We start from the raw sequence: 12,732 nt of genomic DNA, 5'->3' as shown, positions 1-12,732 counted from the left end.
GGCTGAATGGCCCACATTTCTTGCACTTTCTCACAGTTTCTTGCACCCTGAATTTCTTACACTTTCGCAGTGCAAGAAATGTAAGTTGTAAACCCGCAAAAAAAGAAACGCTGTGTGTTATAGAAATAGATAATAAATTTCATGAATTTTAGAAATTTCGGGAATTTCATTAATGTTGTAAATTTCGAAATGAAATTTCTTAATTTCCTAAATGTTCTTAATTGGTTATGAAGACTCATACTCTTTCATCTATCATAAAAATATATAAATGTTTGTTCTCGCAAATAACATAATCGTCGTTGTCGTCTTACAAATCTGATTTTGTTGTAAATTTCATGAATTTTGTGGTTAGTTTCAAAGATTTTATGAATTTTTTGAGTTTTCTGAATTTTGTAAAGTTCTTAAATTTTGTGAATATTATAGATTTTGTTAATTTTGAACATTTACGAATCACTTACAATGGAACCTTTTTTCAAGCGACGCTAGGATTGTTTAACAAGTTATATAAAAAAAATCAGGCCAAAAATTACGGATCACATGCGGCGCTTATCATTCCGTTGAATGGCTCCTTTGAAGAAAAATATTGGTTCAAAAAAAGTTCAATTTTTTAGTAAATTTTATCTCCCTTTTCCCCTCGAGGCGAAAACCAAGGCGATCGGGGGGACTTTGACCCCGATATTTTTCTTCAAAAGGGATATTCAACGAAATGATAAGCGCCATGTGATTCCTAATTTTTGGCTTGATTTCTTGATATAACTCGTTAAACAATCCTCGCGTAGCTTGAAAAAAGGTTCCATTGTTGATGAATTTTGTGGACAAGCTTTGAGCTCATGTAGCGCATCTTTCTTGGAGTTTCTTGTACCTCGAATTTCTTGCGTGGCTTGTTTCGCAGTGCAAGAAATGTTGCAAAACCGCAATAAACTGATCATAAATAACCAGGTTTCTGGTAAAATATGTGATGATCTCTGGTAAAATATTTGTGTATGTACCTGCTGGACAAGGCCCGCACATGTAGGATCCCGGCGTATTGATACAGTTCACGGGAGGATTGGTTGAGCATAAAGCGTGACCCGTGTCACATTCGTTCACGTCAACGTTACACGCTGGACTGGATCCGTCTGTTTTCCAACCCTGCAAAATAATTAGTAAGTCAATCAAAGTGCGTTATATTGCAAAAATAAAATGCATAACTTCTCTTACTTGGTCACACATGCAGATAAACGGTCTGGCTCCGGAGGCTTGATTTATACAAATTCCATGCCCGCAAAGCTCCCACGCTGGACCAGAGGAACAATCGCCTTGACGTTTCGTGCAGTGAATCCCCATCCATCCGGGGCGACATTGACAACTGAAATTTAATTTGAGTTTCGTTAATAAAAATAAGTAATTCATTGATAAGCGATTAACTCACTCATATCCGCCCGGCTTATTGAGGCACGTGGCTTGATTCTGACATCCTAAATCTGTCCCAGCAAAGTTGGCGCATTCGTTGGTGTCTTGTTCGCAGGTGGGGCCCTGCAAAAAATAATAATTTGCACATATGTATCTTTCGCGAATTAATAAATAGGCAGTTGGCAAACACACGTTTTTAAAATTTCCGTAACTCTCTTTATCTCTTGAGTAAGCCCAAAATGTTCGGAATTTTGATCTTGAATTTTTCTTTAGTGATCTTGATCTCTGAACATTTTTCAAACTGTGTCCGGAAATTTTTAACGCAACTCAAGAGATAGCGAGAAAATTATGGAAATTTTAAAAAGGTAGGTTTTCGAAATGCTTAATAACCAAATCTCGCACCTCCCAACCGTCCCGACACCAGCAAAAGGGTCCGAACGCTGTGGGGATGCATGATCCCCCGTGACTGCAAGGATTACTGGAGCAAGGATTCCTCCCTCCGCCACCACCTCCACCCCGAGCAAGGCGATTTTCCAACACTTCCACACGTGAGGTCAAACGGCGGAGGCGATTATTCACAGAATTTCGACGAGATCCGTCCTCCGTTTGTTGCGTTTGGGTCGAATTGAACAAAATTTGTCGCTCCACATTGGTCAATCGTGTATCCAAAGTTTCCACTAGATTGAGACGGTACATTGTCTATTTCAAAAAATTCGATAAAAAAATAAAATAAAAAAAATTCATATAAATGCCACAATTGTATAATTTTGTTTTTTAAATTTTTAAGCAGGTAGCAAACCCATCTTTTTTAAATTTCCGTAACCTTTCCTATTTTCTCAGTCGGGTCAAAATTTCCGGAGACAATCTTTAAAAAATCTTGCAAATAAATTATACATCAAGCAAAATGTCCTTTGATACCGATATAAATTTATCAAAAATATTTAAAATGTTCAGAGGACCCTGAAGAGTAATTTCAAAATCGGTTTGTGGAAATTTTAACCCAACTCAAGAGATAGGGAAAGTTAGGGAAATTTTTGAAATTTTTGGTAAGCAAAGATTTCGACCTGTTCTAACGACGCGATTCGCTGCGACAAACCAGCCGAAGAGTTTGACGGTGAGCCAAAGATTTGTTTGAAACTGTCCAAATCTCTGGTGCTATTTCGGACCTGAATACAAAAATTGAGATGAAATTTGCGTAAGATTTTGAAAAAGTGGTATCAAATTTTAGAAAAAAAACGACTCACCGAAGATACCAAACTTCGCATTTCGATCTCGTCAAACAGTATTTTTCCGTCACCGTTCGACGCCAATACGAGATTCCTAATATAAATATAATAACCGTGGACAAAAATAGGTTAAATGAAAATGGCCAAAATCTGCACATTTTTAGTCATTCTGAGCGACAAATTTGTAATTCGTAAGTTGATTAATGGAATGGCAGCAAGTTTTTGAAGCCAGTTTCGACGAGCTCCAATTTTTCTGAAGGCTTCTTAAGCCTGAGATTTCCTCCTTCGAAAAGTGTCAAAATCTGGAGTGTATATTTTTTTAATTGGCAACTCTCCTTGCTCTACCAATTTGTCGTCCAGAATTTTAAAATAAATTTTCAGAGGCGAGAAACGATTAAAAATGTCCTGATTTTGACGATTTTAGCGATGAGTCATTAAATCTGTTAATAATAGATTAATTATTTAAAGCTAACCTTCCTTGTGCCGGAACAATGTAAATGTTCCCATCTTCAATGTAGATTTGTGGTCTGAAAAAAAAATAAATAGATAATGGGTTATCTTTTACTTAAGATAACTCTACACGATTTAAATATTTACATACTGTGAGAGTTGATAATTAATCTGCACTCCGCCACAAGTTGGCAACGCCCTAAAGAAGAGGAAAATACCCACGAAAAGAGGTACCGAAGAAGAAGATGCTGCTGCAGAACCACCCATTTTTATTTTGTATCCCTTAATTAAACCATTATTTAAAAAATCCAACAATGACTCAATTTCTGATAAGGTGGAATCCAGATAAGAAAAAAAAACTGGTGATGATATTATGTGATCAAGTTCAATAATGCAAAAGTGTTAATGAACAACTAAACTAAACTAAATTTCATTCATTATATTGTTGAACTGGAATCTTGCTGGTTTTTACTAATAATCCATCAATCCTGTCAAAAAATGGTCGGTTCAGTGATATCGGATCTGTTTTTAGGGGAAAATCTATGGTGCAATTCCACCCAAAAGCAGACGAGCCGAAAGAGTGAAGAGAAGAATTACGCCCAGATTTAAGTATCCGATTTCTTCACTCAGAGTACATAAGTACGTGAATGGAATCTGTGTAAAAATGAGTAGTTTTTAAAAACTCTATTGTTAATATTCTGCATTATTTCGCCATTTATTTACTTATTTTGTCATATTTTTTTGTACGTATGAATATAGTTGATTGGTAGAAAAATGCTTAATATTTAAATGAGACAAGGTGCGCTACATATTTATCTATATGTACAATGCACGTCTAAAGAATTGTTTTGTAGTCACGTGACGAGATTAATTGCGCTATAAACTAGCATTGGTCAAAAATACGCACGTATCGTTAATTTAAACTAATTTAAATATATGTGTATGTATAAGATCTAAAAGAGGTTTTAGCTTATCTTATCACTATTTACTATCGTCATCCCTGAGAAAGTCGACCGCTTCTAAGGCCAAGAGTAAATCTTCGTCGTCTTCGTCGCCAAACATGGAGGAGAAATCGTCATCTTGAGTCGCCGGCGGGGTGGGGAGGACCTTTAAATGTGTCATTCAAACAGAACAATTAGAATTTGGTTTTGAACGGACACTTAAGAGCGTGGGTTCGATTTGTGTTGCAATCGTATTTCTGGGAAAGTGAAAAGAAATCTTTAAAAGGAGATGTTGAAACTTCAAGGAATTTTCGAACATTTTCCAGAAAGTTTGAACGTTTCCGGGAATTTTCGAGTATTTTTAGGGTAGCTTTTTTTACGGGATGTGGGAATTTTACGGGATTTTCTGCCCCCATTTTCCGGGAATAAAGCAGAAATCGAACCCACGCTTTAAACTACAAACTTCATGTAAAAATTAGAATTGATTAGGACAATATTTTCATGAAAGTCAGTCATACCGAGTTTGCAGAAAACGGGCGTGAAAGTGGAGTGGGAGGAGTGAATCTGGGCAAATTTGTGGAATTCTGTGCCCCAAAGAGTAGTGAAGGTTGTTGCGTATTTTTCTTGGTTGCTGCTATCATTTGAATATTTTCGAACTCTTGGAGAGCAGTTTGACTACAAAAATCGGAAAACACCAAGAGTCTGATGCCATCCTTGTTTTCCGTGATTTTTGGCGTATTTTCGTCCCCACTTCCGGGTGAGTGATCATTCGTCCTGCTGATCGGGGTTGATTTACGACTCACAAATTTGATCTTTTTTTCGCAAGGGACAACTTTTTCCGGTTTTTTGAGAGATGTGACACAAATTATGTTGCTCTTGTTCACGACGAGAATTACTTGGGCTCTGAGAGGGATGAAACGTGCCTAAAAAATGGGATTGAATTAATTATTAGTCAAATTTTCCAGTTAAAAAAAGCATTGGAAAAATGGAATTGAAATTTTGAAATTAAAATTTTTAAAGATTAAAAAATAAGATGTGTTTTTGTCACATTTTTCACGGCGATTCCCGTCCCTGCCGATAATTCGGAGGCATATTCTTCCACAAAAGCGGAGTCCAAGGCCGCCACGATACTTCCGGAACAATCCATGAGTCGAAGGCTGGGATTTTTCTGTTTGCCGGAAAGTGCTTGTTTTTCTGCTAATACTTCCGGTTCTTCTTTTACGACGAGGGCAAGAAATGGGATTTTTGTCTCGATTGTTAATGACTGATGGGAAAAAAGAACAATTATTTATTAGCGTATGGCCGGCCAAAATCGTAAAAGTCAGCACATTTTTTTAAATCATTTCTCGGCTCTGGGAATTTATTTCAAAATTCTGGATGAAAAATTTATAGAGCAGGACGTTCCCAATGTTTAAAAAATATAAACCCCAGATTTTGAAAGTTTTAACGAAGGAGATCTCAAGTTTAAGACACCTTTAGAAAAATTTGTACTCGTCGAAACTGCCTCAAAAAACTCACGCCATTCTATTAACCAACTCACTCACCACAAATTTGTAGTTCAGAATTTTAAAATAAATTCCCAGAGGCCAGAAATTATTAAAAACATGCTAATTTTGACCATTTGGGTTGGGGGTAGGTCATCGACATTAATTAATCAATCAATCATGCAAAATTACAATTAACTCACCGCATTTTTGAGCCAGTCGACATTCATCTTATTAAGTATTCCGTCCGGGTCGTTCGGATTTAAGTGGAGATGTTTCACCAACTCTCGCCAAGGTCGTTTGTCCATCTTGTAAACTTCTTGATTTCGTCCAGGTGGCGATAAATTTCTGGTTTTTTTACCTCCCAAAGTGGACTCTGACACGGTGTCAGACCATTTCGAAGGGGACGAATTGTTCTTTGATAACCGCACCCCGGCGGAAATTATGTTTGAGATTTGTTTCCTCAAGTCGGACGAGGGATTTTGTAAGAGGGGGGCTTCATCCGGGCGAAGAACCGGAAGTAGACCGGCTGGACCGGGGAAGCGTTGATTGACCGGTTTAAACATTTCTTCCAAAGTGGAACAATCCTTGTCCCAAGTGTTGAAAAATGCTCGTCGTGCGGATGTCATGGTGTAAATCGGTTTAGTTAAGTGGGTGTGGTTGTGGGGTGATTAATTAATTCAACCTGAATTATAATTTGTAATTAATTATTATTGATGGTTGAATTGCGAGAAAAAGTGAAAAACGTCAAGAGAAGAGAAAAAGGAACCTTTTTAAAACCACTTTAGGTGGGTGTGGTTGTCGGGTACTTAATTAATTTGACCTAAATTGTAAATTAAAATTTTTAATTAATTATTAGTGATGATTTAACTGCGAAAAAAGTGAAAAGCGTCAGGTAAAAGAGAAAAAGTAACCTTTTTAAAACCACTTTAGGTGGGTGTGGTTGTCGGGTACTTAATTAATTTGACCTTAATTGTAAAATTGTAATTAATTTTGACGGTTGAATTTTGGAGAAAAACGTGACAAGAGAAAAAGTAACGTGCGAGAGCGAGTTTCCGCCTGGATTTTTGATCACAAAATATCGTCTCAAGTTTGACTCTGTCGCTCATCATTTGTTTATGGCTTATCAAACCTTGATAATGAAATGATAAGACTGATTTAGTCACAAAATTTATATTTATTTATGGAAAAATACAGAAGAAGACATAATAATTTAAAATAACTGGAATTAAATCACTTACTAAAATACCTGGATATGATCTTTTTGGTTAAAAATATTTCCTTTTATTCAAAATTTTCATTATTGGAATTTAACATAAGCAAAACAAAACACGAATTTGATTTTCAACTTATCTACATGCAATCGTGTCGTTTCGATGAAAAATATTTCTTATTGAAATTTATCAAACAAGACATGAATTTGATTTCCTGATTTATTTATCTTCTTAATTTTTAATTATTATTGGGTGTGTCCCAAGTCTTTCATTTTTTGCTCCATTTTTGCAAAAGCTTCGATGTACTTTCGTTTCGCGTCGGTTTTGGACATGTCGCCGAGTTCGTTCCACGCGTCCCATTTTGCTTTTCCGGTGAGGTCGAAAAATCCTGGGCGTGAGGTGTCACAAGGTCCCACCGTCGCTTGTTTGTAGAGGCTGTAAAATCTCAGTTTTTCTCCATTCGAGGGTTGATATGGACCTGGAAAAAGGTTACAAAAAAGTTCAAAATTGAAGTTCAAAATTTTATAAATTTTTTAATTACCTTCTTTCGGCAAATTCTGCACGAGCTGAACAACTCGTTCGAATTCAGCGTCTAATTCGGCGTCCTCACTCATGATGAGATAATAATATATTGAATTTAATTTAATTGAATTTAATTATAATTTGAGAAAAAGTTAATGAAAATAATTAAGGATTTGACGATGAGAATAAATAAATAACCCTGCGTGTTGGATGGATAGTAAAGTTTAAATGCATTAATTAATCCTGTAATCATGCCACCCTTGAACTTGACCTCTTTCTTTTTTTACATTCTCACAAATATACAAGTCAGGAATGGCACATTAAGATAAGGAAATTATTATGAATGGTTAATAAAATCTCGTTGATATCACACGAAATAAATAAATATAAGAAATCCTTTGTGTATTATTGTCACTTAAATATCTCTCAATTGCATTTTTATAAAACTGTGACAATCATATATAGGAACGATTAACGCTTTAATAAATTTATGTTCGTCAGACACGTTTGTCATCAATTATATTAGGAAACGCATAAAATATTTTGCATTTCGAAATAAATATCATATTCTTCACCAGCCTGCCATCATTTGCATTAAGATGGCATCATCCTCGGCAGAAACGTCAAAAGCGTCGTCATTATTTTCAGTATTTTTTGAAGTGGATGCGGTAAAATAGTCTTTAATTTGTTTCTGTTGACCGGTTTGGCTCAAGTTTGATGATGATGACGAGGTGTCCATCACATTATTTTCAGTACTTTTTGAAGTGGAGCTTTCCATTTTGGTGAAATAGTCTTGAATTTGCTTCTGTTGAGAGGTCTGGCTTAAGTTTGATGATGATGAGGTGTTCATCATCGCAGCGGATGAGAAGTAACCGGTTGCTGTAGCGTCGTGGAAGTTATCTTTGCTGAGACCGGCTTCATTCAGTGTGTTGAGCTTGACTTGCACCATGGGCCAGAGAACGTCGTCAGCGGTTCCCTTAGCGAGCAGGTATTCTACCACGACGCTGCCTTCTTGGCCGATACGGTGGGCGCGGTCTTCGGCTTGGGTGAGAATCTGGAAAAGAAAGAAAGGATTTTATTTATATAATTTTTTGATAAATGTTTGTTCATATTTTACGCACGCCAGGGTTCCAATATAGTTCAGCGAATACGACGAGGCCTGCGGCGGTGAGGGTGAGTCCAGAATTAGCAGCCATGATTGATCTAATTTCATAGGTTGAGTATCATTAATTAGTAAATTATCGTAAGATTTGGCTAATAATGGAGGTCTCTTCGCGTATGCTCTCAGATTTTGAGCAAATTGGTGTCAATCGATTGCAAAAATTAGTATGAAATTTGCAAAGGACACGATCTCCTAAATTGTGAGATCGTGGAAGACCAAAAATCGCATTTTTTTCTCACTTTTTGCGCATATTTTGATTCTTCCTGAAAATTTTTGAGTGTGAAAGTTGGGATTTTTTTATGTAAAAATGATTTACTCATTAATACCTACAATTTGGTATATGAGTCGACCCTAGGTCATTTACATTAAAAACAGGGAATTATGGTACCATACGGTAGGTAGGTGGTTACAGGTAGCGGTACACCCCTGCTCCCAATGGACACGTTTGGCAGAGATATTTGCATCCGAAAAGGGAAAACGCCCAGTAAATTTGGAAAGTGGAAAATTTGTCAACTTTCGGGTGCGTTTTCTCCTCTTCGGATGCAAACATTTCCGCTAAACATGACCATTGGGGGATTGTGTCCTTTGCAAATTTCATCGTAATTCAATGTGTGGTCGGTTAACACGAATTTGCTCAAAATCGGATCGCATATACGCTGGGAGATTTCCATTCTAAATAAGTGCACGTACAATACAGCGACACGAATATCATCCCGAGATTGAAACTGATCCGCGCAATATTGACGATCTTCAGAACTACTATTTCCATCAATTCTAATATATCTAAACGAAAATCAAATTACAAATAAAAATCAAATTTAATTTTACAATTTGGCACTAAATCCTTATTCTCAACTCACTTGCATTTTACACTCTCTAAATACTCACAAATTCCATCAATTAATGTTCTGTGATGGGCGAAACATATGAACTTTTTCCCAGCTTCGACTAAATCGCTGATGTAAGAACTGTAAATTAATTAATTAATTATAATTAATTAGTGAAAATTTACATAATTATGATGCGTAATTTATTTAAATAAGTACCTGACTGCGGGCAGCTTAACTTTGGCCGACTCACTGTAATACTCGAGTAATCTTTTTCTCTTCTCAGCTTCACCAATTTTTAAGTGCTTCCCGTCATTGAAGGCTTGTGCTTTTGCTTGGAGCTCTCTACTCGTCAACTTGATGTGAATAGAGTCCAAAGATACAAGTTTTCTGAAAACAAAATAAAAACATTATGAGCAATTTTGAAACTTAAAATTCGACAGTGAATTTGAAATATTTACCTAAATTTTGGAGGTAATTCTTTTAATACTTCAGATTTTAGGCGACGAATCATAATTGTCTCTGCCAGCACTATGTTCAGTTCTTGCATATCTATTAATGATAATTAGTTAATTGAAACAGATTATAAATAATGACAAATAATGACTAACAATGGAGAGCTCGCAGTGTATACTCTCAGATTTCGAGTAAATTAGTGTCAATCGATCACAAATTTGATTAGTACGGCATCTTCAAATGACGCGATCTCCCAATGGTCAAGTTTAGTAAGGATATTTGCATCCAAGGAGGAGAAAACGTGCCATAAATGCAAAATTTGTCAACCTTCGGGGGTGTTTTCTCCTCTTCGGATGCAAATATCTCTGGCAAACCTGAGCACTGGCGGATGCAAATATCATGTTAATTTTTGTGATTGATTGACACTAGTTTGTTCAAAATTTGAGATAACACGCTGGGAGACCTGGATTGTAAAAATTTGCAAATCTTTCATTGTTATGCAAAAACATACTCGATGATCCCGAATAATCCCAACCATACGAACTCTTCTTCCCATTACAATAGCGAATCCCAAAGTCATTCATTCTAAACGCATATAATACAAAATTATGATAAAAATTAGGAAAACCTTCCCCAGAAAAATTAAGTGCCTTGATTTGCCTTACGAAAACATGTATTTACTAATGGCCGTAATTTGAGGGAAAAGTTCTATCGGTCTGGACAAGGCTGGCGTTCCGCTGAGGAGCATGACGCGTTTAGCATTTTGTAAAATTGGTAAGGCAGCTTTGGTTCGGGCAGTTTTGAAGTTTTTTAAATGGTGGGATTCGTCCTACGGAACAAAAATATGTGATAAGTCTAAATTAGATAAGTGAAAAAAGCTAAGTATTAATTTTTCCATACAATTATGACGACTTTAAACCCAGAAAATTCCTCGTGTCTCCGTTGTAACAGATCGTAACTGACAATGACAACTTTGGACGACTTGAAGGTATCCTTCCCCGTTTCTAGGATGGTAATTGAACCGCCAGGGATGGTGGGGAGCCATTGGAAAATAGATTCTCTCCATTTGTACCTAAAATTATAAATGCATTGTACATTAATTAAATATTCAAATTCGACAGGAAATACTGCAGGGATGGGAAAAGGACTTTGCCAAAATGCAATATTTTGAGCTCCGTTTCTTCCTAGGGTTTAGATTTCCTTCCATGGCTGTTACGCCCACAAAAAGACGAAAATCTACGTGGAGAAGACAACAATAGTTCGAAAATTCAGGCTTTGTGAAGAAATTAACTTTCCATCGCTGTCAAAATGCATCGTTTTCACGATTTTTTTAAAAATAAAGTATTTTGACAGCGATAAAACGAAAATTTCTCCAGAAACATGTATTTTTGCATGACTGTTGTATTCCCCACGTGAAGTCTCTTCTTTTTGTGGGTGTAACAGCTCCGGAAATCCAAACCCTGACAAGAACGGAGCTCAAAATACACTATATTTTGGCAAAGGTTTTTGTCCACTTCTGGGAGATGTTTAATTGACAAATTACCTCATCGACGACGGCGCCACGATTAAGAGGGGCCAATCTTCCAGATAATAGTGTGCAATTCCCAACGCTTGAATTGTCTTGCCCAGTCCCATATCATCCGCGATGAGGACGCGACCATTTCTTTTTATCCCGAAAATAACGCCTTCCTTCTGAAACGGAATAAGGGCCCGGACGAGAATCGGGTCGATGGAGGACAGGTCGACGTCATCATTGTTACTTTGAGGCGATGAAGTTCGGCACATCTTTAAATACCAAAAATAATATTAATTAAACAACTTTATTAACGTACGACTCGATGACATATCACCAAAATTGTCAAAATCAGCACATTTAAAATAATTTCTCAACGCTGAGAATTTATTTAAAAATTCTAGACGACAAATTCATAGTCAGTGAGTTGATTAATGGAATGTCGGTGAGTTTTTTGAGCCAGTTTCGACAAGTTCCAATTTTTCTGAAGGCTTATTAAATTTGAGATCTCCTCTTTCAAAAAGTGTTAAAATCTACTCTACAAATTGTCGTCCAGAATTGTAAAATAAATTCTCAGAGACGAGAAATGATTAAAAATGTGCTGATTTTGACGATTTTGAGGATGAGTTATCCAGCTCTGCGATAATTAGAATAAATAAATTCTGTAAAAATGACCAACTTTCAAAACGGTTGACGGTAACCATCCCACAGCCACCGAAGGTTTCAAACATTCCATCGAGGAGACGAGTTTGGCATGTTCGGATACCGGAAAGTTCCACGTTTTACTTTGCGGACCTGCAAAATACGAAACTTCTTTTTAGTCATAATTAGTTAATTACATTGCTAATTAAATCGTGGATAAACTCACTGTACTGTGCGCCACTTATACTCTTAAATATTGCAATGGCTTGCTGATGAAAGGTCATGTCCACTTTAAATCGATCCCTTGTAATTAACGAAGCCACCCCGGAAATAGGTTTCGTCCCGAACGGTGGCGGCGGAACTTTTGGCGTTGGTCGGGATGACGTCGAGGGCGTTGGGGCACCATCGGTTTTTGGAGGGACATTATTAGTTGTACGATAAAAATTTTGTGCAGGTGTCGTCGTCGTCGAAAGGTTACTTCGATTCTGTGAAATAATTAATTAAATAAATTACGGTTTAATTAAATTGTACAAACAATTGGTCAGGTGTTTAACTTGCCTCGAAAGGTGCCTTAGGGGTTGGGGGTGGTTGTTGACCTATCGACCTTATCGTAGCGTTATTATTTTCGCTTTTCGCCGCTCGCAATTCTAACGCTCTGCGACGATTCTCCTCAATCCGGCGACGTTGTTCTTCCGTTAATGAACTCATGATTGTGTTAATTTAACATTTAATTGTTACAAAATATAGTTAACTAATGAGTTAAATATTTTAACTGTTCTCAAACAAAACAAGGAGAACAGAACAAGAACAGAGAACACAAAAACTGTGCCGAGAAATTGGAAACTGGTGTTTTCGTGCCATCGTCTCCCGCAATATCGGAAGTCTCATCACAAAGTAGGAACG

At 36.8% G+C, this 12,732-nt stretch overlaps 4 protein-coding genes across 5 annotated transcripts in view; all 4 read right to left on the bottom strand.

Annotated features, from left to right (window-relative positions):
• Window positions 1-3,447, bottom strand: part of LOC110856068 (cubilin) — a 36,118-nt gene extending 32,671 nt beyond the window's left edge. The window contains exons 1-8 of the mRNA XM_035856639.1: window positions 3,220-3,447; window positions 3,092-3,145; window positions 2,637-2,712; window positions 2,457-2,558; window positions 1,795-2,091; window positions 1,412-1,515; window positions 1,201-1,348; window positions 990-1,131 (exon numbers count right to left, since the gene is read on the bottom strand). Of these exons, the coding sequence (XP_035712532.1) occupies window positions 990-1,131; window positions 1,201-1,348; window positions 1,412-1,515; window positions 1,795-2,091; window positions 2,457-2,558; window positions 2,637-2,712; window positions 3,092-3,145; window positions 3,220-3,335 (1,039 nt within the window). The 5' untranslated portion in view covers window positions 3,336-3,447. The remainder of the gene's footprint in view (window positions 1-989; window positions 1,132-1,200; window positions 1,349-1,411; window positions 1,516-1,794; window positions 2,092-2,456; window positions 2,559-2,636; window positions 2,713-3,091; window positions 3,146-3,219) is intronic.
• A 308-nt stretch (window positions 3,448-3,755) lies between these two features.
• On the bottom strand, window positions 3,756-6,566 carry LOC110855947. 2 transcript variants are annotated; one of them, XM_022104380.2, is made up of 6 exons: window positions 6,408-6,566; window positions 6,263-6,316; window positions 5,697-6,178; window positions 5,058-5,273; window positions 4,528-4,932; window positions 3,756-4,175 (listed from the first exon to the last, which is right to left on the bottom strand). In XM_022104380.2, exons 3-6 carry the CDS (start codon window positions 6,120-6,122, stop codon window positions 4,050-4,052), a joined length of 1,173 nt encoding a protein of 390 aa, XP_021960072.1. In that variant the 5' UTR covers window positions 6,123-6,178; window positions 6,263-6,316; window positions 6,408-6,566; the 3' UTR covers window positions 3,756-4,049. The 2 variants fall into 2 exon arrangements, with proteins under 2 accessions (XP_021960072.1, XP_021960073.1); XM_022104381.2 differs by lacking the exon at window positions 6,263-6,316 and having other exon boundaries at window positions 6,408-6,552.
• A 188-nt stretch (window positions 6,567-6,754) lies between these two features.
• LOC110855967 (acyl-CoA-binding domain-containing protein 4) lies at window positions 6,755-7,476 on the bottom strand. Its single transcript, XM_022104406.2, has 2 exons — window positions 7,249-7,476; window positions 6,755-7,185 (listed from the first exon to the last, which is right to left on the bottom strand). Exons 1-2 carry the CDS (start codon window positions 7,319-7,321, stop codon window positions 6,953-6,955), a joined length of 306 nt encoding a protein of 101 aa, XP_021960098.1. The 5' UTR covers window positions 7,322-7,476; the 3' UTR covers window positions 6,755-6,952.
• A 134-nt stretch (window positions 7,477-7,610) lies between these two features.
• On the bottom strand, window positions 7,611-12,680 carry LOC110855875 (SWI/SNF-related matrix-associated actin-dependent regulator of chromatin subfamily A-like protein 1). The gene is made up of 13 exons (XM_022104270.2): window positions 12,388-12,680; window positions 12,056-12,314; window positions 11,867-11,982; window positions 11,218-11,459; window positions 10,575-10,746; window positions 10,340-10,503; window positions 10,186-10,259; window positions 9,680-9,770; window positions 9,438-9,608; window positions 9,252-9,359; window positions 9,082-9,174; window positions 8,351-8,432; window positions 7,611-8,283 (listed from the first exon to the last, which is right to left on the bottom strand). Exons 1-13 carry the CDS (start codon window positions 12,535-12,537, stop codon window positions 7,801-7,803), a joined length of 2,205 nt encoding a protein of 734 aa, XP_021959962.1. The 5' UTR covers window positions 12,538-12,680; the 3' UTR covers window positions 7,611-7,800.
• Window positions 12,681-12,732: the final 52 nt, after the last annotated feature.

The sequence above is a fragment of the Folsomia candida genome, unplaced genomic scaffold (assembly GCF_002217175.1).
Source record: "Folsomia candida strain VU population unplaced genomic scaffold, ASM221717v1 Fcan01_Sc014, whole genome shotgun sequence".
Taxonomy (NCBI): domain Eukaryota; kingdom Metazoa; phylum Arthropoda; class Collembola; order Entomobryomorpha; family Isotomidae; genus Folsomia; species Folsomia candida.
The sequence above is the reverse complement of the archived record's forward strand: the minus strand, read 5'-3'. Positions and strand labels throughout refer to the sequence as shown.

Excerpts from the sequence above, each read along its gene's own strand:
- LOC110855967 (XM_022104406.2), bottom strand. The coding sequence starts at position 7,321 with ATGAGTGAGGACGCCGAATTAGACGCTGAATTCGAACGAGTTGTTCAG. Across the intron at positions 7,186-7,248 it reads GCAGAATTTGCCGAAAGAAG|GTCCATATCAACCCTCGAAT; the intron begins GTAATTAAAAAA and ends ACCTTTTTCCAG.
- LOC110855875 (XM_022104270.2), bottom strand. The coding sequence starts at position 12,537 with ATGAGTTCATTAACGGAAGAACAACGTCGCCGGATTGAGGAGAATCGT. Across the intron at positions 9,771-10,185 it reads GGATTATTCGGGATCATCGA|ATATGCAAGAACTGAACATA; the intron begins GTATGTTTTTGC and ends TATCATTAATAG. Across the intron at positions 8,284-8,350 it reads AACTATATTGGAACCCTGGC|ATTCTCACCCAAGCCGAAGA; the intron begins GTGCGTAAAATA and ends TTTCTTTTCCAG.
- LOC110855947 (XM_022104380.2), bottom strand. The coding sequence starts at position 6,122 with ATGACATCCGCACGACGAGCATTTTTCAACACTTGGGACAAGGATTGT. Across the intron at positions 4,933-5,057 it reads CGGGAATCGCCGTGAAAAAT|GCACGTTTCATCCCTCTCAG; the intron begins GTGACAAAAACA and ends CCCATTTTTTAG. Across the intron at positions 4,176-4,527 it reads GCCCGTTTTCTGCAAACTCG|GTCCTCCCCACCCCGCCGGC; the intron begins GTATGACTGACT and ends ACACATTTAAAG.